Raw genomic sequence first — 25,149 nt, forward strand, 5'->3', positions numbered from 1 at the left:
ATTTTAATTAAAAATTTTAAAAAATGAAGTTTTTATTGTAAAGATCATGCCACGTTGTCATATCAATGGTAGAAACGGGATGGGAAAGAATGTAGGCCCAAATGATTTTTATTCCTAAGAATAAACAACTGTTTGAGGGGAAATTCTAACAAGACATAGTGTTGGGGTGACATATTTGGTACGTCAATTCAATTGTTAGTCTTTGGTTCAAGTGTTTACTATTTGGGATGGACTGTACAAAGTATTAAATATTTAAACTGAAATACCAAATACTTGAACTAAAAATATTCCTAGTCTTGCTATCATAGTTCATATATTATGAATAAAGATATTTGTCTTTTGATAAGCCAGAGAAAAAGGTTTTGGGGCAATGGCTTCAGGTTTGATATGAACTGGAGAGTGTTTTATATTTTTCGGTTATAAGAGAGGCATAATGAGCTTGACAGGAGAACTAATTTCCGTCGATGAGAATCAAAGAAAAAAAATAATTTTAATTTTAGCACTTTCCATGTGAGCACTCACGCTCTTAAACAGCCCAAAAAGGGAAGGCCCGACAATTCAGGTGAGAGCATCTAAGCATGACACGCACGAGAAACGTTCTCCTTGTCGTAAGATCTGCGTTTAATGTCAGCTTTAGACATCATAGGATTCCAAGCTCCAACGACTTTTTATCGCTTTGTCTTATATCTCTCGACTCCATTGCTGCCCCTTCACACTAAGTCCAAGATGAACAATCGGATGAACTAGCAAACTATTCCATACTAAAAAGCTTCAATGTAACCCTCTAAGAGTTCACATTCTGTTGTTAATACCCCAAAAGATCTATTGGACTAGTTGTTATAGTCACATCAGTCGATCTCTTCTCTGTGTGTGCCTCGAGGATGTCGCTGCAGACTTGCCAATTCTTGGTGAAGCAGAGATTCAGCCAGCTGCTGCCCGGAGGCCCGCCCAGGGCAATGGCTGTCTCGGGGCTCTTGTTGCTTCTATTCTATGTGTTCTCCTTCAATTACTGGTCCAGCCAATATCATTCCGATCTCCACCTCCCCTTTGCGCACAAGTGGCGTGCCTGGTCGTCGGGCGGCACCGACACCGATACTCCGACCAACCTCAGCCACGTCGTGTTCAGGATTGTTGGTTCCTTGAAAACGTGGAAAGGCAGGAAGGCCTACCTTGAATCCTGGTGGCGGCCAAAAACGTAAGATGGTACGTGATGGTAGATGACGACTCGGTGCTCTTCATGGACAACAAAGTACAAGTGCTGTCAAAGTATAACCCCAACAAGTACTACTACCTTGGTGCCAGCTCGGAATCTATTCTCTCAAACGTTTACATGTCGTTCGAGATGGGCTTTGGAGGAGCTGGTTTCGCCCTAAGCTCCCCCTTGGTGGCAGGGATGGCAAAGAAATTAGATGGGTGTCTTAGGAGATACCCAAACATGTGGTCCGACCATCTTATTTATATATGCATACTCGACCTAGGAGTTGCTATATCTCGGCAAAAGGGGTTTCAACAGGTATGGAAAATGTTTTCCAAGTTGTCCGATCTTTACTGTACGCGGAGATATATATCCGAAAAAACTCAATGCTTCTGTCTTGACACTCTTAGACGCTGCAATCTTTGAACTCGTATTCCTTGCAGATTGATCTGCATGATAATATAGCAGGCTTCTTGTCATCACACCCGCAGTCTCCTATCCTTTCCCTCCACCACATCAACCTGGTGGATCCAATCTTTCCATCCATGAACCGATCCGAGTCAATCAGCCACCTCTTGAAGCCTGCAGGAGTCGATCAATCCCGACTCTTACAGCAAACCATATGCTACCAAGGGGAGAAAAATTGGTCCATTTCCATCTCCTGGGGTTACTCCGTCCACATTTATGAGACTGCAGTGCCTCGGTACGTTCTTCAGATGCCCATTGAGACGTTCAGGCCTTGGATCAAGAATGCAAAGTGGCCCATGTTGATGTTCAACACAAGGCCGGCCAAGAATGACCCCTGCGAGACTCCGCATTGGTTCTTCTTCGAGTCCATAGAGAGCGAGAACAAGGATGTCTTTGTTACGACTTACACTAGAGCAGAGAAGCGTCGGCTCAGCCCTTGCTCACTTGGTGGGAACCACTCTGCAGATCGTATCAACAGAGTTCAGGTGTTTTCTCCTGCGAAAACATGCCTAGAGGTAATTAGAAACCATTGATCATTTCATTTTTCTTACATCAAAATCGTTTTTTCCCGATCACTAGCTAGATAGGATTATTACAGCCCGTTTTGGAAGTTCAGTTTTGAACCGATCTTATAGTTGGATGAGCTAGGACGATCTGGTTCTTGAAATGAAGGATAAAACTGTTTCAATTGGCTTAACTATTCTCTATCAAACCAATTGGATCAAATTATCCTCCATTGATTAACATTAGGAGCTTTTTACCTGTCTGAAAATGCATCTGAAAGATGAAATCAATACTAGATTTTCATGATTTCGTGAATTAGCTCATTCCTAATCCATCTCCATGCACTTTTAACCTGTTTCCCATATTTGGTACATGAGGCCCCCCCAATTATTATTAAGAACTTGCAGCCTCAACAGACAGTCGATTCAATCCTCAATTCGGTTGTATATATGTCTTTTCACAGGCAGGAAGAGCAGAGTGCTGTGATGTAGTGTCTCTTTCAGACAACACCACAACAGTCAGAATCAGGCCTTGCATGGAAGCTGAAGAGATTGCCATTGTTTAGCTCCGGATATATATAAGTATTAAACATGAAGATCATTGATTTCATTTTTCTCTTTCTATGTGAATGATTGTTTTTCGGGGGCAAAAAAGCCTATACCGATCTCAAGAATGTAAACTGTGTCATCAATCGGTTCAGCATACAAATATCTGCTCCAAAGAATGTCATATATGGGGCAAAACCGATTCTGACTATCGGATAAGTACATGGTGATATGGGCATTGCTCTTCCTGGTTAGGGAGTTGAATGGAGTCTGTACACATTAAAAGATTTCTTTTGGATTACGAAGCTTGTGTCCCGTTTCTCAAATCCATAGTTTCACTAGTGGTAGATGGAACTTCAACTTCCATTACGACACAGAGAAACACTAATTCTACCAAGATCTCAGCGATATTAGGTCGGGTAACTTAAAAGTTGCCGAATGATTCAACTTAGACATTACATCATGTATAAACTGCAGCCATATAAAGCCGAAAGGGAAACATAAAAAAATCCGTAAAAAAGAAAAAAGAAATACGAGCCGAGCCTACCGAGAAAAAAAAAACAAACGACACCTAAAAGCCTGGTTAGTAATTAGGTCCGGTTTGTCCTTCAATGTCTATTGTCGAATCAGGCTTCGGGTCCTGGAAAGGCAACTCGACAGGACTTGGCCTAACCCAAATTGAACCAACTTTAATCAATCTAAAATTCAACTTATCTAATTAAGAAGAAAAAATAAAACAGCAAACCTAACCCACTCACTGCTCAATCTCCTCCCCCTGCCCTAATTCAATAAATTAACGTATGTGTTTATTTCAATTTAATTAAATAAGGGCTTAAAATTAGTTAAAGTTAGTGTTATTTTTTAACTCTACTCCACTTATTTTCAATTCAACAACATAATTATTACTATTCCCTTTTTCTTTAATTTTTTTAATCATTCAATTCAATTTTTAACACTAAATTCTCTAATTTATTCATTACTTTTTCTACAATTCAACAATAAAATCTTACTTTCTCTCAACTATTCATTATTTTTTCACACTTTTTTCTCATTATTCAAACAACACAATCATTACAACCCAATTAAATATACATATATATAAAGTTGGAGTAGAATTGAGCTTAACTCAACTCTAAAACCAAATGAGCTATAATTTATAATAAAGAGGTACATGTAGTCTCACCGAAATATTGAACTTGGAACATTTTAGTCACTAGCGAGGGAATGCGCCATTGTTGTACACCTCTTTGATTATTATCACTTAATTTCATAACTAATTAAGTTAATTTTTAAACACTTCATTTATGAAGCGCCACCTAAGTTTGTCGCATTAATTAATTAATTATTATTTTTTTTGTTCCTTTTGAGTGAATTATTGAGTCGATCAAATGTTGGGACGAGTACATTTAGAAGTAACTAATAATATTTTGTGCTACGATTGCCTTTTTTTTCCCTTTTTAATGTGATGACAGATGAGAACGATGGACCTATGGTGTTATATGGCATATAATTACAATTGGCATAGAATTAAAAGCATTTTTTTAACTTGCAAAATCGGGTTATTCGAGAACCGACTAACGGTCGATTTTTCACATTGTATATGGTCTCTGTAGGGTTTTATCTTCAAAATTATCCGTCGAAAAATTCGGAACCTAAAAATAAAACCTGACTGCCCTTTACAACTCTAGCAGCCGATGCAAGATTTGTACTTACAGTTGATTGAGCAAAAAATCATGAATTTTCTCTATCTTCCCAAGTTTAACCCGAAATATTTTTATCACAAAAATACATCAATTTCCATTTTTTTCTTGAATTTGGCATCCTTCAGTTTTTTTCGTATATTTTCCCTAATGTGGAAAACCAAATTGTTGACATGGTATTAAAAATTCAAGAGAATATGAAATGTAGAAGAAATTCAAAAGAATAAGAAAAATTCAAAATTACAAAATATTAAGAATATATTAGAAAAGTTCAAAAAAATTCATAAAAAGATACAAAAAAAATAAAATACAAACAATAAAAAATAGGAAAGGAAAAAAATACAGAAATATAAAAAAAATTCTAGAAATGTTCCATAAAAATGTCTCGTGTTTCGTCTATACTTATCAAATGGAGTTCCAACTCCCCCGTGGGAGGAGTCCTGCTGCTAGATTTTCACTTGCGGCCTCGCTGCTGAGTGGTGCTGCTGAGTTGAAACCAATCCACCTATTAGTTAGTGGAAGACCCCTTTGTGGAAAAACCAATCCAACTTGCAATTGCTACCACTTTATCTGCAGTAGATTCGAACTGGGGAGGAGTTGGTTCAAGTTCAATCACTTAGTGGAAGACCAATTTGTTGAATAGTTGACCTTGTTTCCAGAACTTGAATCTTCCCCCTCCCCTTTTTATGAGCTTCATTTACTTTAAGTTTTTTATTTCTTTTTTTTTTTTTTTTTGGTAGAAGAAGGAAGCTAGCGCCTGTATATTGCAGAAACAACAAGACCACTAACAAATACAACGACCGGGGATGGAGGACCCCCACACAATCTCCAAGTTGAACTTGAATATTGCCGCTTTAGTTTCTCAATGAATTACGTTTCTAGTTTATTGTACTTCTTTTAACGTAATAAGTTTTTATTTTGACAATTGTTGACGAGAGAAAAAAAACTTCATATCAACGAAATATTATTTGACATGTAATTTTATTGGGTCTGTTCGCCTAGCTTTTAATTATTAGCTTTTTTTCCCCCCTTGGTAAAGTGGCGTTGCATTTTTTTAACTCGATCAAAAAATGTAATGAGAACATCTATCTACGCCACCAATCCAATGCACAAACTTTAACTGAGAGCAAAATAAATAAATATTAGTTTTTTTTTTCGACATGCTCGAGATGGCACATTAGTAATTTTACAAGGGTGACCACCAATAATTTCGTATCAGTCATGATTTTATAACCATCAAGACTTGCAAAGTCTTCCGAGCACAACAATAGTCATGGCACTAACAACAGTCCCTGTTGTCCTTGTGATTGATCACTACTTGCACAAATCGCGTAAAAAGAAAAATGTTTTCCAATTTAAATGAAAACAAAACATATTATGCTTTTATCAAATCGAATGTTAATTTAAACATAAATTGGCAAACAAATTTATAATCGGTGAAAGAGGCAGTGTCAACTCTCTGGGTCCAGCAGAGGAACCAAGGAGAGGACAAACTACACGTTCGAGAGGAGCAAGGAGAGGAAAATGTACAAGTTCGAGAGGAAGGGGAAGACGAAAAGCAGTCATCGAAATGAGAAGCTTGAGTGGTGCTGCCAAGTTGAAACCGATCCGCCTATTAGTTAGTGGAAGACCCCTTTGTGGAAAAACCAATCCAACTTGCAATTGCTACCACTTTGTCTGCCGTAGATTCGAACTGGGGAGGAGTTGGTTCAAGTTCAATCAGTTAGTGGAAGACCAATTTGTTGACTACTTGACCTTGTTTGCAGAACTTGAACTTGGAAGACTCGAACACGAGACCTTACTTAAGCGAAACAAGCGTCGAACCGCTTAAACCAACAATCGTTGGTTAAATATTAGTTTAAATTAATGGAAAATATATAATATAACGAGTAAAATGCAATTTGTCCCTTGACCTTTGAGCCTAGCGGCATATTGCCTCTCGACTCGACCTTAAATGCAATTTGTCCCCTGACCTTTGAGCCTAGCGGCATATTGCCTCTCGACTCGACCTTAAAAATTTGCAGAATACCCCCTAATGTATTTCAAAAGAAGCAAATTGCATCCCAGCTCCTTCTTTCGGTCATTTTCTGGCCAAAAGTTAATTTATTATTGCTATATTAATTTGAGAACTAAGAAAATATTTAAAAAATAAAAAAATCGTAATTGTTAGAAAATAATCGAGAGAGATGAGGGAGAGAAGGAGACGGTGGTGGGGGGTAAAGATGGTGATAACAGTAGCGTGGAGGATCTTTTGGAGGTGGCGGCACTAATTTGGCCAAGGAGATAGCGACCACCGAAGGAGGAAAAGAGGAGATGTCTGAGGTGATGGAGATGGAGGGGAGGGGCAGAAGGTTCAGGTGGGTCAGCATTGGGGCTATATAGAGGGCAACTTGGCAAGGGAGAAGAAGACGGCGTAGCGGCAGGGAGGGAGGGGGTTAGCGACTGGGGAGGGGACATAGTGGAACGAGAGGAAGCAGGGGTTAGTGAGACAATAAACATCACTCAGTCGGCAGAAACAAGAGCAAACAACGCAATCTCCATGAATGAATTTATCACAATCTCCATGAAAAAGATCTCTCTTATCACCTTCCTCACATTTGCCACTTAATCAAGAAGAACCCAAATCCTAAGCGCACAAACATCCCCCCACCCCTTGGGTCTTTATTTGGACGTTCTTCTGCTTTTTCTTTTTCAATTTTTCCAATTTTAAAATTATTTTATGAATTTAAAATTAATAAATTAATAAGAAATTAACTTTTGGCTGAAAAATGACTGGGAAAGTAGTAAGGGTTGCACTTTACTTCGTTTTAAATAGGTGATGGGGCATCTCGCAAAATATTAAAGGTCGGGGGAGATTTGCCACTAGGTTCAAAAGTTAGGGGATAAAGTGCATTTGGCTCTAATATAAATCTACCTATCTATTTTAAAAGAGAAAGCCTTTAAATAGCAAAGTCACTGAACTGGCCGAGTCAAAAGCTCCATAAATCTGCTTTCGTTCTCTGCACGTACTGAATGGAGTCCCAGCTTCCCCTCCCCCATGGGAGGAGTCTCGCTGCCACGCTTTGGCTTCTTCTCAGCATCGCTGCCATAGCTCTTGTTGCCTGCTCCATGTCCGATGTGCAGGGTGCTCATGGGAATGAAACCGACCGATTTGCTCTGCTGGACGTCAAGGCCAATATAATAATTGACCCACTCGGTGTCTTGAGCTCATGGAACTCCAGCCACCATTTCTGTCAGTGGTATGGAGTTACTTGTGGCCGAAGGCACCAGAGAGTCACAAAATTGGACTTGCAATCGCAAGAGCTGTCGGGGACAATTTCCCCGCATATTGGGAACCTGAGCTTCCTGAGGGTGCTCGATCTCCAGAACAACAGCTTCGATTCAAGGATTCCCCTTGAAGTAGGTCATCTGTCAAGACTGCGGCATTTGTATCTCAATAACAACTCGCTCAGTGGACCAATTCCTCCCAGCCTGTCCAGTTGCTCCAATCTCCTCAACATCAGCCTCCATTACAACAGGCTTCAGGGGTACGTTCCTTCAAATCTCAGCTCCCTCTCCAAGCTCAGAGTACTTTGGTTGTGGCACAATGGTTTGAGCGGAGAGATCCCACTTTCGGTTGGAAACTTCTCATCTTTAGAGTCTCTTCATTTGGGAGATAATATGCTTAGGGGTACGGTTCCGGATACTCTCAGCAACTTGAGAAACTTAAAGTATCTTGCTCTTGCGCAAAATAATTTAGTTGGAAATTTTCCTTCGTCAGTCGCCAACATTTCTTCCATGGAAGATCTTGATTTGGGTCTTAACCAATTGATGGGTACCTTGCCGTTGGACTTGGGCATCACTCTTCCAAATCTCCAATTTTTCTCGGTAACGGATAACCGGTTCACTGGATCTATCCCCCAATCAATATCCAACATGTCCCAAGTAAATGTATTTATAATTACATCCAATAGGTTCACGGGGGATGTTCCGTCTTTCCGAAAGATGAGTAACCTCGACTTTTTCGCTATTGGTGGAAATTATCTGGGAAGGGGGCAAGCCAACGACCTCGACTTCCTCTGCTCCTTGACAAATTCCACAAATCTCAATATTGTTGACATAGGTGATAACAATTTCGGAGGGGCAATGCCCAAATGCATCGGCAACCTGTCCATCACTCTTTACATGTTCGTGTTGGAACAAAATGCTTTATCTGGAACCATGCCGAGTAGTATTGGGAATCTCATACATCTGGAGGCTTTTTCAGTGTCTGCCAACAATTTTTCAGGTAGCATACCTCCCGAAATTGGAAATCTCAAAAAAGTGAAGGAATTCTATCTCGATGAAAATATGTTCACCGGAGAGGTCCCACACACCCTCGGGAATTTGTCAATGTTGGTTTACCTGTCCATGCGCAAAAACAATCTTCTGGGCACCATACCTTCCTCTTTGGGCAAGTGTCAGAGCTTATCATTTCTAGATCTTTCAGATAACAAGCTTGCTGGTGCCATACCCCCCGAGATTATGAGCCTCTCTTCTCTATCAATCTATGCCAGTTTCTCGTTGAACAATCTAACAGGCGAGCTTCCTGTGGAAATAGGGAATCTGAAAAATCTCGGCAAATTAGATCTCTCGGGGAACAAGTTGTCAGGAAAAATTCCAAGTAGTTTAGGTAGTTGTACGTCGCTGGAGTACTTGTACATGGGGGATAACATGTTTACAGGTCCCGTCCCTTCAAGTCTGAGTTCCTTAAGGGGGATTAAAGAATTAAATCTCTCCCACAACAGGCTCTCAGGCCAAATTCCCCATTTCTTGGAGGATCTCAACCTTACAAGTTTAGATCTGTCTTTCAATAATCTTCAGGGCAATCTGCCTACGGGAGGAGTTTTTGCAAATACAAGTGCAACCTCAGTTCTGGGAAATGAGAAGCTTTGTGGGGGTCTACCTGAATATCGGCTTCCCAAATGTAAGTCAACCGGTAGATCAACTAATGGCAGAGTGAGAAATGTTTCTATCTACACGGTGTCGGGGATTTTGGCAATAGTGTTTATGCTCTCGTTAGTTTGTTTCCTCTGGAATAGGAAACAGAGGAAAACAGTCGCTTCTAGCTCCTCAAACGACCGGTTTCTGAAAGTTTCATATCAAGACCTACTGAAAGCAACGGATGGGTTCTCCTCTGCCAATCTGGTCGGGACCGGTAGTTTTGGATCAGTGTTTAAAGGGGTTCTTGCTTTGGATCAGACAACCATTGCCGTGAAAGTGCTTAATCTTGATCGTCATGGTGCATCGAAGAGCTTCATTAAAGAGTGCGAGGCCTTGAGAAACATCAGGCATCGAAATCTTGTTAAGGTACTCACGGCATGTTCGGGCACCGATTACCAGGGCAATGACTTCAAGGCCTTGGTATATGAGTTCATGGTCAATGGGAGCTTGGATGAGTGGCTGCATCCACGAGTTGGAACGAGTGCAGAGGGAGAGGTTATACCGAGGCAATTAGGTCTTCTCCAGAGGGTGAATATTGCCACAGATGTTGCTTGTGCTTTAGATTATCTCCATCATCAATGTGAAACACCCATAGTTCACTGCGATCTTAAGCCAAGCAATGTCCTCATTGACGGTGAAATGACTGGGCATGTAGGTGATTTTGGGTTGGTCAGGTTCATGCCAGGAACTACTAGGGAGCTGATTTCTGAGCTGACAAGTTCTATTGGAGTAAAAGGATCTCTCGGCTATATTGCGCCCGGTAATTATCCAAACTCTTCTTAACCATGTTCCTTTCCATTTCCTTGTAAATCCTTTTCTGTTCATTGACCAAAACATGAATTGTAGAGGGACGAAATATGCCCAAGAAATGATAATTGTTCATGGAAATCGAAGCATATAGATGTCATAAGGTTTTGATCGTATATTTAATTAGTAGAGGAATTCTTATCGGTGCAGAGTATGGAGCGGGGGCTGAGGTGTCAACTAATGGAGATGTTCACAGCTACGGCATCCTCGTGCTGGAGATGTTCACAGGGAAGAGGCCCACCGACAACATGTTTAGTGATGGGCTGAACCTTCATCTCTTTGCCAAGGCAGCCTTTCCGGAGCGAGTTCTGCAGATAATTGACCCTCTCTTGCTCCAAGAGAGTCACGACGAGGATGATGGCCTAGACATCAGGAGAACTCGAAGGAGCCACGACAGGTTCCTTAAGATTCAAGAGTGTCTGGTCTTGATAGTGGAAATAGGATTGGTCTGTTCTTCCGAAGTTCCAATTGGCAGGATGAGCATGAGAGACGTTGCAGCTGCTCTGCAGGCAATTAGGAAGAAGCTTACCGGAAGCTGAGGATATTGAAGACAGTAAAAGATGCAGTCCATGTTGTGATGTTGTGGTTCGACTCTAATTCCACTATTACAGATGCTTCCTTTTTCTCATGAGCTGGTTGTGAATCTTGTGATGTTGTTTGATGTCTCATCGCAGATTTCTGATTTTTCTTTTACTAAACAAACGTTTATAATGGCTTAGCTACCAATATCTTTGTATATATTAGACACTTTTAGAACCAAATATAATGTCTTGTGACTGTAAACTCTTCCGAGCAGAACAAAATTTAGGTAGTCAAGTCATGACTAGAGGGACCACTAACGGTAACAGCATCTCCATGTTTATGTTCAACACAAGGCCGGCCGAGAATGACCCCTGCGAGAGTCCGCATTGGTTCTTCTTCGATTCCATAGAGAGCGAGAACAAGGATGTCTTTGTTACGACTTACTCTAGAAGAGCAAAGCATCGGCTCAGGCCTTGCTCACTTGGAACCACTCTGCAGATCGTATCAACAAAGTTCAGGTGTTTTCTCCTGCGAAAACACTCTTAGAGGTAATTAGAAACCATCGACATTTCATCTTTCTTACATCAAAATCATTTTTTCCCGATCACTTGGTAGATAGGATTATTACAGCCTGTTTTGGAAGTTCGCTTTTGAACCGATATTATAGTTGGATGAGCTAGGACGATCTGGTTCTTGAAATGTAACCCTCTAAGAGTTCACATTTTGTTGTTAATACCCCAAAAGATCTATTGAACAAGTTGTTATAGCCACACCAACACCGATACTCCGACCAACCTCAGCCACGTCGTGTTCGGGATTGTTGGTTCCTTGAAAACATGGAAAGGCAGGAAGGCTTACCTTGAATCCTGGTGGCGGCCGAATATTAGCCGGGGGTACCTCTTCCTAGATGGACGCCCGGATATTGAGTCCTTCTGCCCCTATACCTGTCCCCGGATTCTGATAAACGAGGATATCAGAAAATGGAAGATTTACCCATTGCTCAAGTACCCCGTATCAGTCCGCGTAGCATGGAGCATCGTGGAGGCATTCAGGCAGGGGGATAATGACGTAAGATGGTACGTGATGGCAGATGACGATTCGGAGCTCTTCATGGACAACATAGTACAAGTGCTGTCAAAGTACGACCACACCAAGTACTACTACCTTGGTGCCAGCTCGGAATCTATTCTCTCAAACGTTTACATGTCGTTCGAGATGGGCTTTGGAGGAGCCAGTTTCGCCCTAAGCTACCCCTTGGTGGCAGCGATGGCAAAAAATTAGATGGGTGTATTAAGAGATACCCAAACATGTGGTCCGACCATCTTATTTATATATGCATACTCGACCTAGGAGTTGCTATATCTCGGCAAAAGGGGTTTCACCAGGTATGTAAAATGTTTTCCAAGTTGTCCGATCTTTACTGTACGCGGAGATATATATATCTGAAAAAACTCGATGCTTCTGTCTTGACACTCTCAGACGCTGCAATCTTTGAATTCATATTCCTTGCAGATTGATCTCCATGATAATATAGCAGGCTTCTTGTCATCACACCCACAGTCTCCTATCCTTTCCCTCCACCACATCAACGTGGTGGATCCGATCTTTCCATCCATGAACCGATCCGAGTCGATCAGCCACCTCATGAAGCCTGCAGGAGTCGATCAATCCCGACTCTTACAGCAAACCATATGCTACCAAAGGGAGAAAAATTGGTCCATTTCTGTCTCCTGGGGTTACTCCGTCCACATTTATGAGACTGCAGTGCCTCGATACGTTCTTCAGATGCCCATTGAGACGTTCAGGCCTTGGATCAAGAATGCAAAGTGGCCCATGTTTATGTTCAACACAAGGCCGGCTAAGAATGACCCCTGTGAGACTCCGCATTGGTTCTTCTTCGAGTCCATAGAGAGCGAGAACAAGGATGTCTATGTTACGACTTACACTAGAGCAGAGAAGCGTCGACTCAGCCCTTGCTCACTTGGTGGGAACCACTCTGCAGATCGTATCAACAGAGTTCAGGTGTTTTCTCCTGCGAAAACACGCCTAAAGGTAATTAGAAACCATTGATCATTTCATTTTTCTTACATCAAAATGGTTTTTTCCCGATCACTGGCTAGATAGGATTATTACAGCCTGTTTTGGAAGTTCGCTTTTGAACCGATCTTATAGTTGGATGAGCTAGGATGATCTGGTTCTTGAAATGAAGGATAAAACTGTTTCAATTGGCTTCCCTATTCTCAATCAAACCAATTTGATCAAATTATCCTCCACTTGATTAACATTAGGAGCTTTTTACCTGTCTGAAAATGCATCTGAAAGATGAATCAATACTAGGTTTTCATGATTTCGTGAAAGAGCTCATTCCTAATCCATCTCCATGCGCTTTTAAACTGTTTCCCATATTTGGTACACGAGCCCCCCCGATTATTATTAAGAACTTGCAGCCTCAACAGACAGTCGATTCAATCCTCAATTCGGTTGTATATATGTCTTTTCACAGGCAGGAAGAGCAGAGTGCTGTGATGTAGTGTCTCTTTCAGACAACACCACAACAGTCAGAATCAGGCCTTGCATGGAAGCTGAAGAGATTGCCATTGTTTAGCTCCGGATATATATAAGTATTAAACATGAAGATCATTGATTTCATTTTTCTCTTTCTATGTGAATGATTGCTTTTGGGGGCAAAAAAGCCTATACCGATCTCGAGAATGTAAACTGTGTCATCAATCGGTTCAGCATACAAATACCTGCTCCAAAGAATGTCTTATATGGGCAAAACCGATTCCGACTATGGGATAAGTACATGGTGATATGTGCATTGCTGTTCCTGGTTAGGGAGTTGAATGGAGTCTGTACCCATTAAAAGATTTCTTTTGGATTACGAAGCTTGTGTCCCGTTTCTCAAATCCATTGTTTCTCTTCTCATTTTTCCGGTCGACTATCAATCCCTAGCGGTAGATGGAACTTCAACTTCAATTCCGACACAGAGAAACACCAATTCCACCAAGATCTTAGCGATATTAAGTCGGGTAACTTATAAGTTGCTGAATGATTCAACTTAGACATTACATCATGTATAAACTGCAGCCGTATAAATCCGAAAGAGAAAATTCAAAAAACCCGAACCCAAAATAAAAATAAAAATCCGAGCCGAGCTGACCGGAAAAAAACGACACCCAAAAACCTGGTTAGTAATTAGGTCGGGTTTGTCCTTCAATGTCTATTGTCGAGTCAGGCTTCGGGTTCTGGAGAGGCAACTCGACAGGACTTGACTTAACCCGAATTGAACCAACTTTAATCAATCTAAAATTCAACTTATTAAATTAAGAAGAAAAAATAAAATAGCAAACCTAACCCATTCAGTGCTCGATCTCCTCCCCCTGCCCTAATTCAATAAATTAACGTAGTCTTTATTTCAATTTAATTAAATAAGTGCTTAAAATTAGTTAAAGTTAGTTATGAGGGAATATGAGAGGCTCATGAGCGTAGTACAAAGATGTACATATAGTCTCATCGGAATATCGAACTTTCAACATTTTAGTCACCAGCAAGGGAATGCGCCACTGTTGTACACCTCTTTGATTATTATCACTTATTTACATAACTAATTTAGTTAATTATTAAACACTTCATTTATGAAGCGCTACCTAAGTTTGTTGCATTAATTAATTAATTTTTTTGTTCCTTTTGAGTGAATTATTGAGTCGATCAAATGTTGCGACGAGTACATTGAGATGTAACTGATGGTGTTTTGTGCTACGATTGTGTTTTTTTTCCCTTTTTAATGTGATGACAGATGAGAAGGATGGAGAAAACACCATTAGGTGTTTTGTAAAAATTGTGTTTTTTTTTCCTTGTTTTCCTTTTTTTTTCCTTTTAGAATTAAAAGCATTTTTTTAACTTGCAAAATCGTGTTATTGGAGAACCAACTAATGGTTGATTTTTTGCATTGTAGGGTTTTATCCTCAAAATTATCCGTCAAAAAATTCGCAACCTGAAAATACAACCTAACTTGCCCTTTACAACTCCAGCAACCAATGTAAGATTTGTACTTACAATTGATTGAGCAAAAAATCATGAATTTTGTCTATCTTCCCAAGTTTAACCCAAAATATTTTTATCACAAAAATACATCAACTTCCATTTTTTCTTGAATTTGGCATCCTTCAGTTTTTTTCTTATATTTTCCCAAATGTGGCAAACCAGATTGTTGACATGGTATTAAAAATTCAAGATAATATGAAATGTATAAGAAATTCAAAAGAATAAGAAAAATTCAAAATTACAAAATATTAAGAATATTTTAGAAAAGTTCAAAACAAATTCATAAAAAGATACAAAAAATAAAATACAAACAATAAAAATAGAAAAGGAAAAATTACAGAAATATAAAAAAATTCTAGAAATGTTCAATAAAAATGGGAAATTTACAAAAAAATAAAAAAAAAGATAGAAACGGATTAATAAATTTTTACAAATTTTAAAAAATAAAAAGTGAAATTAAGAATATATATATATATAGATATATGTACACAATTAAATAAAAATCTGTAAAAAAAAATCTATAATTTTTTAGACATCTAATGAGGGCAACCCCCTTCCCTCGACCAAGGTCAACATGCCTTCTTCACTGTTTACCACGTGCCTCATGCTCTACTTTTATTTATCTTTACTCGCCTCTCGAGTTGAACCTGCCATAACTCATTCCTAATATTTGGCCACAGTAGAGGCTTGTTTGGTCTCCATTAAATCCAACAAGCTCAAGACGACTTAACTAACCTCACTTCCAAAACTCTCTGCTACTATTGGAACTCGCTAGAATTCATTGAGGCCAATGGAGCCAATGTGGCTTTCTCAACGGTTATTTCCACCTCAAGCGATATCAGTAGAATTGGCAATATAAGTTTTTTGAATTATTTTGGGTGAATTTCAAAAATAAATAAGGAAAAAAATTGAGCTATTAGAGACAAGTTCAACATTGTGAGCTTGTTTTTTTTCTCTCCTTTGTTTGCTTACATGTGTTACAAAGTTAACATGCCACGTGTGCAATTCTATTAATTTTGGACGTAAAGTTAGCGTCGGGCTAGATGTGAAATCAACACGTCAACGTTGGGATATCTCAGGTAAAAAATTAAGTTTGGACTAGAACTAAGAATTCCTTCAAACGTTAGGCTATATGGCGCAATTAACCCTTTTTTTTTACAAAGTCCCGATTTGAATTCTCACGCCATCGCATCATCAAAAATATAAAACGGAGCTCTCGCAATGCCACGTCATCACTTATGTAGTAATGAAATTTTTATAGTCTTTTATGAGGAACTATTTATCCACCAAGAAAATATATACATAGCATTTTTCTTATTTGCCTTATATAATAAAATATATAGATTATATCCACATATAAAGTTAACATATAAATCTTATATTATTGGGATATAAATATTTTTATATATGTCGTTTGATACAAGTGTAATATATATTTACATTATAGTAATATATACTAGAACCTATACATACAATTTTAGTTTTAGAAATATAAATATTTGTAGTATATATATCATATATTGGGACTTAGACTACTATTACTGATTGTATATATACCGTATATATCGTGTAGTGGAACATAGATTATTATTTTCTAAGATAAAAATTTCGTTATATTGAAATTTTAATATTCGGTAGGAAATTTCCTTATTAATATGCATGACATTTGCCCTATATATATACACTTTACATGTTTATTCGATATATTAACACCGATATCTTACTTCGATTTGGTCGATTCGCAAGGCTTCACTAGTATTTTACTAGGCTTCGTTAGGTTTTGTCGAAATCCATGATCGTCAAATTCATGTTTTTAATTATAGGATGTTATCTTTTTAATTGGATGTTAATTTATTTGGTGCGTTATTATTTGCTTAGAACTACTATATTGGGATGAAAATTTTTTCTTTATCATTTATTTTTTAGTCTACACCTTAATAGATTTTGAAGTGGTACAATGGTTTATCATATATTAAAAGAATTGGGACCGAAAGAAGTAACGAAATTATCAATTTTGAGATGATTTTCCTTGATAAAGAGGTATACTTCGAGCATTTGACTAAGCAGATTATTTTATTAATCAAAATTAAATTATTACTAACTTATTATTGAAATCATGATTCATTGATACATAAGTATAAAAAAAATATTAGATTAATCTATTTTAGAACTTACTTTGAAAAGGAGTTTATGCACAATTAATAATTATCAAGATAATTATACTCTCATCAAAGTATCTTTAGTTGATGTTGAAGTAAATATATCTTTTTTGCTTAGTCGATATGAATGAATTTTTATAATTTATTGATATCATTAACATAATTCATTTAATTTTAAATAATTTTATTTATGCATAATGTGTAAAATTATTTAGATTAGTTCCAACAAAAAATTATTCAATCGCGCCCGCACAATGCGCGGGTCATTAACTAGTTTTCAACATTTGTAGTTGATAATCGGTTTCATGTATTGTCTAAATTAACGAATAAAAGTAATTTATTTTAACGATTTTGTACGTAGTGAAAATAGAGAATTAAAAAATGATTTCTTTTTTTTTTTTCCCAATGAACATAGAAAGAGAAAACTATCAATTTGGTCATTGAGATGGACGAGTTGCATCAAACGTCACTACTCTAATTTTACATTACTATGGTCTGTGTTTACATGAATTTGGTCCCTCTTAGCATCAATTGGGTCCCTATTAACATCAATTTCGCCCCTCCATTTGGTCAACCGTTATTCGAACACAAAATCATCTTGCATAAGAAAGGTCCTTGCAGGCCACTATCAAAAGGTCACTCTTGGTCTTCTCCAACTTTTTCTTCTCGTCCCTCTCTATGGATAAGCTCTTTAGGCTCACTTTGGAACAGGGGCGGAGCCAATGTAATGGCAGGGGGGCAATTGCCCCCGTGAACTTTGATTTTTTTCAATTTTACCCCAAAACTATGAGTTTTTTTATGTAAAATTAATATTTTGCCTCCCTGAACTTTAAAATTTTTAAATTTTGCCCCAAAAGTATGAATTTGCCCCCCCTAAATGGAAATCCTAGCTTCGCCCCTGCTTTGGAACATTCGTTCTCATTGTTCAGACCTTTGATACTCATGTTCTTGGTGGCTATAAAAAGCTTATGCACAATACTACTATTTAGAATCAAGTTTCGAACCAAAAAGCACAGAAACAAGCTAGAAAAGTACTATTGAAATTCGATTTTTACTCACAAGGCAGAAACTTCTATAGCGATATTTCTCAAACCGTGTAACGAAATTATGATCAATCAAATGTTATAGGTTTCTTACGACGCGAGGAATCTCACTAAAAGAAAGTAAGGTTTTAGCTACCAAAAAGATAGTAAAAAATATGAAAATATTGTCACTGTATGTATCAGTGACCAAAACTAATTTTGTCACTAGCCGGTCACTAGAAGCCTTGTGGCTAAATGTATTTTGTGACCAAACTAGAATAACTATCACTGAAAGGAGAGATCTTTAGGGCGAAATGAGAATGGATTAGTCGCCAAAAACCTTATAATCACTAAAACTTCATATAAGTGAAAATTGTGACAAATCATGAGCACCTTAATGACCGGATTGGGAAGTCATAATTAATTTCTATTTGTCGTAAAGAATTTTGGTGTTTACGAGAGAACGAAATAAGCAATGCAATACTTGAACGAAATTCTGGACCGTATTTTATAGCCTCAAGAAGTGACAATGTGTATGCAAATAATATTAATAACATTTAAGAGTATAAAGGATATTATTTCAATATCTTGATTAATTAAATGGAAATTCAATAAGTACATTGAATCTTCCAATACAAAGAAAAAAGAAAAGAAACACCAAGAATGATTAGTTACACAAGAATTTTAAAAGCGTACTTAATAATCCTAAAATACAAAAAGATCCAGTAACAAGATGTCAAAAAATATGAATAACATTTCCTGTGTATATTGCCCCATCCTCATCATGCGTATGTCCTGCACTACAAATTAAATTATTAGAAGGAATACTTGAATTCAAGTACATGCATCTGAGGAAGAAAAGGAGTCGCCGGAGCCTTCTTCGTCTTCTCTCTCCTCTTCCTCACGCAGATCCAGAAATAAGTTTCCTCCGTCCATCTTCTTCCTTCCTGTAAGTCAGAATTTGAATTCAGGGCTAGGACGGTATGAATTAAGGGGGGAGAAACTACGTCATTTATAAGGGAAAATACAATCATTACTCGACTGCCATGCACGAAAGCAAACGCATGCATTCATTGGTGGGCGACTCCTCGTTTCATAATGAAGGAGGGCAAAGCTTATTTGGCCAATCGATAGTTTTGGCTTCCAAAAGTGACTCCTCGTTTTACCTGTCTGAGCTTTGGAGGCTTGTCCATTGTTGCCTATGTCCATTCAGCTCTTCGAACTTGTCGCTGCTGTTTATTTTGCTTCAGTCCACCACTAAGCCTCAGTTCAGAGGGATGGTAGGGGATGCAGATGGCAGAGGGATATCGGTGTATGGTGAATATGATGATAGGGGTTGGAGATGACAGAGGCTGTAAAGGAATCATAATATTTGAATAAAATTGTCTCAAATCAATTAAGTTAGGAATATCTTTCAGATTTTTTAATATTTGGTTGGTATTGTCTCGGTATTTCAATAAGATTGTATCAAATCAAGACTTTGTTTGGTTTTCAAATCATAATTTTATTCAACTCTACTATATTCTTCTCTTAATTCAACAACATAATCATTATTTTTTTATATTTTTTTCAATTTAATAATAAATTCTCTCATATAATTTTTTTAACCATTATTATAATTAATTTATTAATATTAAATTCTCAATTAATCATTATTATTTTATCTTTTTCTTTAATTTTATAATAAATTCTTTCATATACTTTTTCTTAATAATTATTATAATTAATTTTTTAATAATAAATTTCTCTAATTATTTTATTTTTATCCCCGTAATGTAGAGTAGAGTAATAATTTTACTAAATTTAAAGCGGATACTTAAGCAGGTCTCCTATTTACCCTACCGAGCCACTTATAATAATAAAACCCTCCAGTGGTTTTGGGCAAGTTTTACATTGAGGTCCAAGCGTGAAATTGACGCGCCCATTTCGAGACCGGCAGCCGCCATTGAAGCTGCTTCAGAGCTCTGCGTCCTCCAATCACTGCCGACGCTTCTCTCCGCGCCGCGACCCAGCTATGCCTGACGGTGAGGCAACGACCGTTACATTGGGCGGCAAGGGTTCCGCCCTGGCTCCGTCTTCCGTGTTCGCAGTGGCAAATGGGCTTGCGAAGGTGCGGGTCGATTCATCGGCCCACGATCGCCTCGCCGCCAGTCGGAGCTCGCCGTCCGCTACTTACCAGATTCCGTTTCCTTCCCAGTTCACTCCGGAGGAATCCAGAGCTTCCCTCACTGTGCTCCTCAGTAAGCTCGTTCTCTCCGGTGCTTCAGGTACGCGTCCGGTCCTCCCAGAATTGTTCTCCAGCTCATTGAATTCTAGGGAGAGTCTCGACTTCGGACAACTTGATGTCACCGAGGAAGAACTGAGTATATTGGAGAAATCAGATACCAATTTGCACGGTGTTTGCGCCCTGTTGGATCACCAATCGACTTTTTTGTCGATGGTTGTGGATGCGGTGGCTGCATTGTCATGCGAAGCCATCAAGGCCGATGTCTCAGTGTTCAATTCAGTGGATGCAGGTGATGGCTTTACCCCCAAGGATGAGATAGGGGTTAGCAGTGACATGAAGGTTTTGCTTAATGGATCTAAGCTGGTGGGTAAGGTCGAGGTCGAAGCAGTTCGCAGTATTCTGAAAATACATGCGACTTTGAGAAAAGTGGTGAAGTCACTGCACTTAGAAATGCGGGCTAATTTGAACTCGGCTGTGAAAGTTGGAAAAGCCGGCTCGGGAAAGGATGGAGCTGTGGTGGCAGGGGCGACTGCGCTGCTGCCGCTGGCCTCTGCGCTTCAGAGTGTGGGTGAGAGTAGTTTGTTGCGTACCAAAATGAATTTGGATTTGATTACTGCTGACTCTTTAAGAAGCAGTTTGGTGCATATGTTCGAGAGGCAGTGTATTACTGCTGATGATTTGAGGGGCAAATTCAAAGTTATACTGGACACCCACTATGGCAGGGATTATGATAATTTTGTGCACGAGGTGTATGTCCTTTCTGGTTCTGTTTGGAAAATAGTAGCTTGGGAGGCCGTGAGTGCATTTGTTGCACTTGAAGGGGCCAAGCTGACAGGAAAGGAAACTGAAGGCGACGTGACTGGGGGGAATGCACAAGTGGATAAAAAGACCGAGAAGAAGAAGAAGAAGGTCGTTTTGGGGAAGGGGACTGCTGTTGTGGTGCACGTGATTACTGACATATTGCAGAGAATCGGAGGAAATGCTGCTGATATAGTGGAGAAATTTGTTGAGGATCTTTTGTTATTTTTTGACACGAAAGATCAGCACTTTGATGTCTTGTTGAAGACACTGCAAGACATCCTAGAAAGCAATGAAAGTAGAAGGCTGCCCAAGCTTCCCAAGGTTATAATAAATCACTGTAATTTTAGTACAGTTATCCTTATATATTTGCCTTTGCTTGTCATCATACGCTTTCTCTGAGCCATATGGGTTGGAGCTGAATACAATTGAAAAAACTGTTAGATCTGGTATAAGCCGATGTACTGGATGCTATGATTTTTTGGGACTAATCATGGCCAATGCAAACCCAGAACATAAAAGCGATCTTTGATGACCACCATGGTAGAAAGTGAATATGATCTTCTTTCTTACTCCTATAGGGTTTCTATTAATGTTGATTTTCATATTAAAACTTGAAAAGTATAGCCCATTATGGACTTATTGATAGGAATAATGAAAGTTCCATAGCATCAGATCACCTCTGCTGTGTTGATGTGCTCTTAATCTTTTTACGAATAGTGTGATGCCGTCCTTTATTTCAAACTGTTTGCTTGAATATGGATATTTTACATTTGTGTGCTTATATTTTCATTAATCTATATTTTGTGTGCAATGCTATTTTAGGGTACTCGTGATTTTGCGAAAGAGCAAATGGCAATAAGAGAGAAAGCGTTCTCTATCATTACAGAGGTTTTCAAGAAGCATGGAGCAACTGCCCTTGATACTCCTGTTTTTGAATTGAGAGAGACTCTAATGGGAAAGTACGGGGAGGACTCAAAGTTGATTTATGATCTTGCTGATCAGGTAAACATGATTTGCAATTTCAGGTGCAATTACCCTTTTGAGGTTAAGTTTTGACTTTTGGAAGGAGTTGCTTAATAACAATAGGAGCTGTGGAATTTTCTGGAAGGATTCTCAAATTATCTTCACAACCACTCTAGTTGATTAGCTGGCCCCGTGACATCGCGCTATGTCTTCTTTCTTGTAATAGGGTGGAGAGCTTTGTTCCCTACGCTATGACTTGACTGTCCCATTCGCAAGATATATGGCTATGAATGGTCTTACATCAATGAAAAGGTACCAAATTGCTAAGGTGTACAGAAGGGACAACCCGTCAAAGGGAAGATATCGTGAGTTCTACCAATGTGATTTTGACATTGCTGGTCCGTATGCAAGAATGCAACCAGATTCAGAGGTCATAAAGATAATGACTGAACTGCTTGATAAACTGAACATTGGAGAATATGAGGTAGGCCTTAAGAGCGCAGTTTACCTTGTCGCTTGAATTTAATTTAATCTCTAGTTTTGAAGGTTACTGCTGACATTGTCCAATAAATGGAAACTGATTGCTGTGTGATCAGTTTACTGCTATATTCAGCAACCTCGTCTAACTGGTTGTCTAATTAATTGCTATAATACCATCTCATCCTCACACTTTCATTTTCAGGTGAAGTTAAATCACCGAAAGCTACTCGATGGGATGCTGGAAATATGTGGAGTGCCTCCAGAAAAATTCAGAACTATCTGCTCAAGTGTTGACAAGTTAGACAAGCAGTCATTTGACCAGATTAGAAAGGAGATGGTGAGGAACTTACCAGTACATATGCACAAGAAGAGAATACTAAAATAAACTAATGCACATGTTGAGAGTATGTCATGAATCTGCTTTTTATTTATTTTATGGGTATACAGGTGCCTGTAAATTATTTTATGTTTTGAACAATTAAAATTTGTTGAGCTTTTTATTAAAATTTATTAAATTTATTGAAATTTGTTTAAAAAAGGACTTATGTGGGATGTGATATAGAGAAAAGATTGGCCATTCATATGGTAAAACTAATAGCTCCGCCATTATAAGATATTTGTGGTAGTAAACTATAATTGAAGCCCTTGCACTGAGGCTGCAAGACTGAACTGGGGATTTGTCAAGATATGGGAGATGTCTTTGCTTGGCCTACTTATCATTTGGATGTATGGGAAGTGATCCTGTTATTTTTGCACATGCTTGATGCAAGTATCCTCTCTGTTGTCTCCTTTGGCACGATTTTGGTATGCTCAAAGTATATTTACTTCGGAAGGAATGATTTTCTCTTCAGCTTTTAATAGTAGTATCTTTATTGACTTGTTTATGTTTTTTTCCTCTCTCATACTAGGTCAAGTGCTAAATAGATGAGACTCATAATATTTTTTAATATGTCTATATTAGGTGGAGGAGAAGGGTTTAACTCCTGAGATGGCAGATGGAATCGGTGAGTTTGTGAAGAAGAGGGGACGGCCTTTAGAGTTACTCTCAGAACTTCAGCAGAAGGGCAGCAAATTTTTGGAGAATGAAGGATCTGTCCAAGCGCTGAACGACTTGGAGATATTGTTCAAAGCTCTTGACAAGGCAAAGTGCATTGATAAAGTTGTTTTTGATTTGAGTCTCGCAAGAGGTCTTGATTATTACACCGGTGTTATCTATGAGGCTGTTTTTAAGGGCCTTACACAGGTAATAGCAATTACTAATTCACTGGCCAATGTCTGAGCTCTATTGACATAATATCGTGGTATTAAACGATTACATTAGCAGGTTGGTTCAATTGCTGCCGGTGGGCGATATGACGACCTCATAGGAATGTTTGGCTCAAAGCCGGTTCCAGCAGTTGGTGTCAGTCTAGGAATTGAGAGAGTATTTGCCATAATGGAGCAAAATCAGAAAGACCAAAATCAAGTGAGGGATTTTCTTCCTTCCATACGTATTATTCATATTTTATGCATGGACTTCCTTCCATATATACTGTTCATATTTTATACCACGCAAGCACGACCGCACACAGACGTTCTCACGCGATCTGGGTGTCTCTGCCACGGAATAGAAACTAAATAGTTCAGCCGCTCCGTAGACTCTTCTCACATATGACCTTTTCATGAATCAAGCAGACAATTCGAGCAACCGAGACACAGGTTCTGGTGGGGTTCCTGGGAGAGGACTTGCCCCTGGGCACGGAATTGGTGAACGAGTTCTGGGAGGCCAACGTGAAAGCCGAGCTCATGCTCAACAAGCGAGTGATGAAGCACATTGACCATGCCAAAGATTCTAGGATCCCCTACATGGTACTCGTGGGCGAGAGGGAGCTGAGCGAAGGAGTGGTGAAACTGAAAGATATCGAGGCCGCCAAGGAAGAGGTCATCCCGAGGACTCAAATGGTTGAAGAAGTTAAGAAGCGCTTGTTAACTATCAGAGAAGCCACCTTGTAAGCCGATGGCCACTATATTCAACCGTCATTACTATATATTTGGCCGAAATTAACACTGTACATGGTGCTGCCAGTTCACATATAGCGCGCGATACAGCACGTCCAGATTACGGCAGAGTGAGTCAATTAAGATAGTTACAGGAAGTTCCATTGGACATGATACATACTTGCCGTGCAAGTCCGAATTGCCGACTGAATCTTGGTCAAATTTTTACAACTTTGTGTGCTCCTGCTAGTTTGAAAGCGGTATCAACCCGAATAGCGGTATCGTGTGTTTAACGTTTAACGTGTCTAATTTTTGCTTACTTGTTCAGTAAATTCTTTGTTAGGTAAGTCTTTTTTTTTATGATGATACTTGACTTTTTGTTTCAGGGTTTTGCTTGCCTTGACCATTGTTGAAACCTCGAGCATCTTTTCCCCCGGTTTCCTCAGATTTATTATATTCGTCTCTTGTCCATAGTCTTCTTGGCCCATATATTCCCTTTCGATTGCGGCCTCCATCGATAATTGCTTTATTCTATCCCCTCCCCCTTCCCTTTGTGGCTAATTATATTGCATTATGCTCGAAACAAGGCTCCCATGAAACTCGACGGCACGCGCCCCATCTTTCATACGACAATTCATGGACACCGATTTGATAGATATCGCTGGTTCGGGACCAATACCAACCATAAACCATGAGGAGAACATCCTTGCAACCAACTCGAACTTTAGCTCGACTTCTTTAATTGCCACTAGATTTGCAGTTGCATATGG

The 25,149-nt window shown here is 39.0% G+C and overlaps 2 protein-coding genes and 2 pseudogenes across 2 annotated transcripts; all 4 read left to right on the forward strand.

Annotated features, from left to right (window-relative positions):
• The first annotated feature begins 533 nt into the window (after window positions 1–533).
• On the forward strand, window positions 534–3,013 carry LOC116202454 (annotated as a pseudogene).
• Window positions 3,014–7,333: 4,320 nt separating this feature from the next.
• Window positions 7,334–11,560, forward strand: LOC116202453 (probable LRR receptor-like serine/threonine-protein kinase At3g47570). The gene is made up of 2 exons (XM_031534015.1): window positions 7,334–10,134; window positions 10,332–11,560. The coding sequence occupies exons 1-2, from the start codon at window positions 7,425–7,427 to the stop codon at window positions 10,718–10,720; spliced, it is 3,099 nt and encodes a 1,032-aa protein (XP_031389875.1). The 5' UTR covers window positions 7,334–7,424; the 3' UTR covers window positions 10,721–11,560.
• Window positions 11,001–13,308, forward strand: LOC116204143 (annotated as a pseudogene).
• A 6,497-nt stretch (window positions 13,309–19,805) lies between these two features.
• LOC116204728 (histidine--tRNA ligase, cytoplasmic-like) lies at window positions 19,806–24,813 on the forward strand. Its single transcript, XM_031536979.1, has 7 exons — window positions 19,806–21,280; window positions 21,782–21,961; window positions 22,149–22,406; window positions 22,605–22,739; window positions 23,364–23,645; window positions 23,727–23,867; window positions 24,077–24,813. The coding sequence occupies exons 1-7, from the start codon at window positions 19,946–19,948 to the stop codon at window positions 24,392–24,394; spliced, it is 2,649 nt and encodes an 882-aa protein (XP_031392839.1). The 5' UTR covers window positions 19,806–19,945; the 3' UTR covers window positions 24,395–24,813.
• Window positions 24,814–25,149: the final 336 nt, after the last annotated feature.

The sequence above is a fragment of the Punica granatum genome, chromosome 4, assembly GCF_007655135.1.
Source record: "Punica granatum isolate Tunisia-2019 chromosome 4, ASM765513v2, whole genome shotgun sequence".
NCBI classification, from domain to species: domain Eukaryota; kingdom Viridiplantae; phylum Streptophyta; class Magnoliopsida; order Myrtales; family Lythraceae; genus Punica; species Punica granatum.

What these genes read in the sequence shown, in the direction of transcription:
- LOC116204728 (XM_031536979.1), top strand. Translation starts at nt 19,946, where the DNA reads ATGCCTGACGGTGAGGCAACGACCGTTACATTGGGCGGCAAGGGTTCC. An exon ending in TTTATGATCTTGCTGATCAG is followed by an intron (nt 21,962 to 22,148) that starts GTAAACATGATT and finishes TTCTTGTAATAG; the next exon opens with GGTGGAGAGCTTTGTTCCCT. An exon ending in ATCAGAAAGACCAAAATCAA is followed by an intron (nt 23,868 to 24,076) that starts GTGAGGGATTTT and finishes TGAATCAAGCAG; the next exon opens with ACAATTCGAGCAACCGAGAC.
- LOC116202453 (XM_031534015.1), top strand. Translation starts at nt 7,425, where the DNA reads ATGGAGTCCCAGCTTCCCCTCCCCCATGGGAGGAGTCTCGCTGCCACG. An exon ending in TCTCGGCTATATTGCGCCCG is followed by an intron (nt 10,135 to 10,331) that starts GTAATTATCCAA and finishes TTATCGGTGCAG; the next exon opens with AGTATGGAGCGGGGGCTGAG.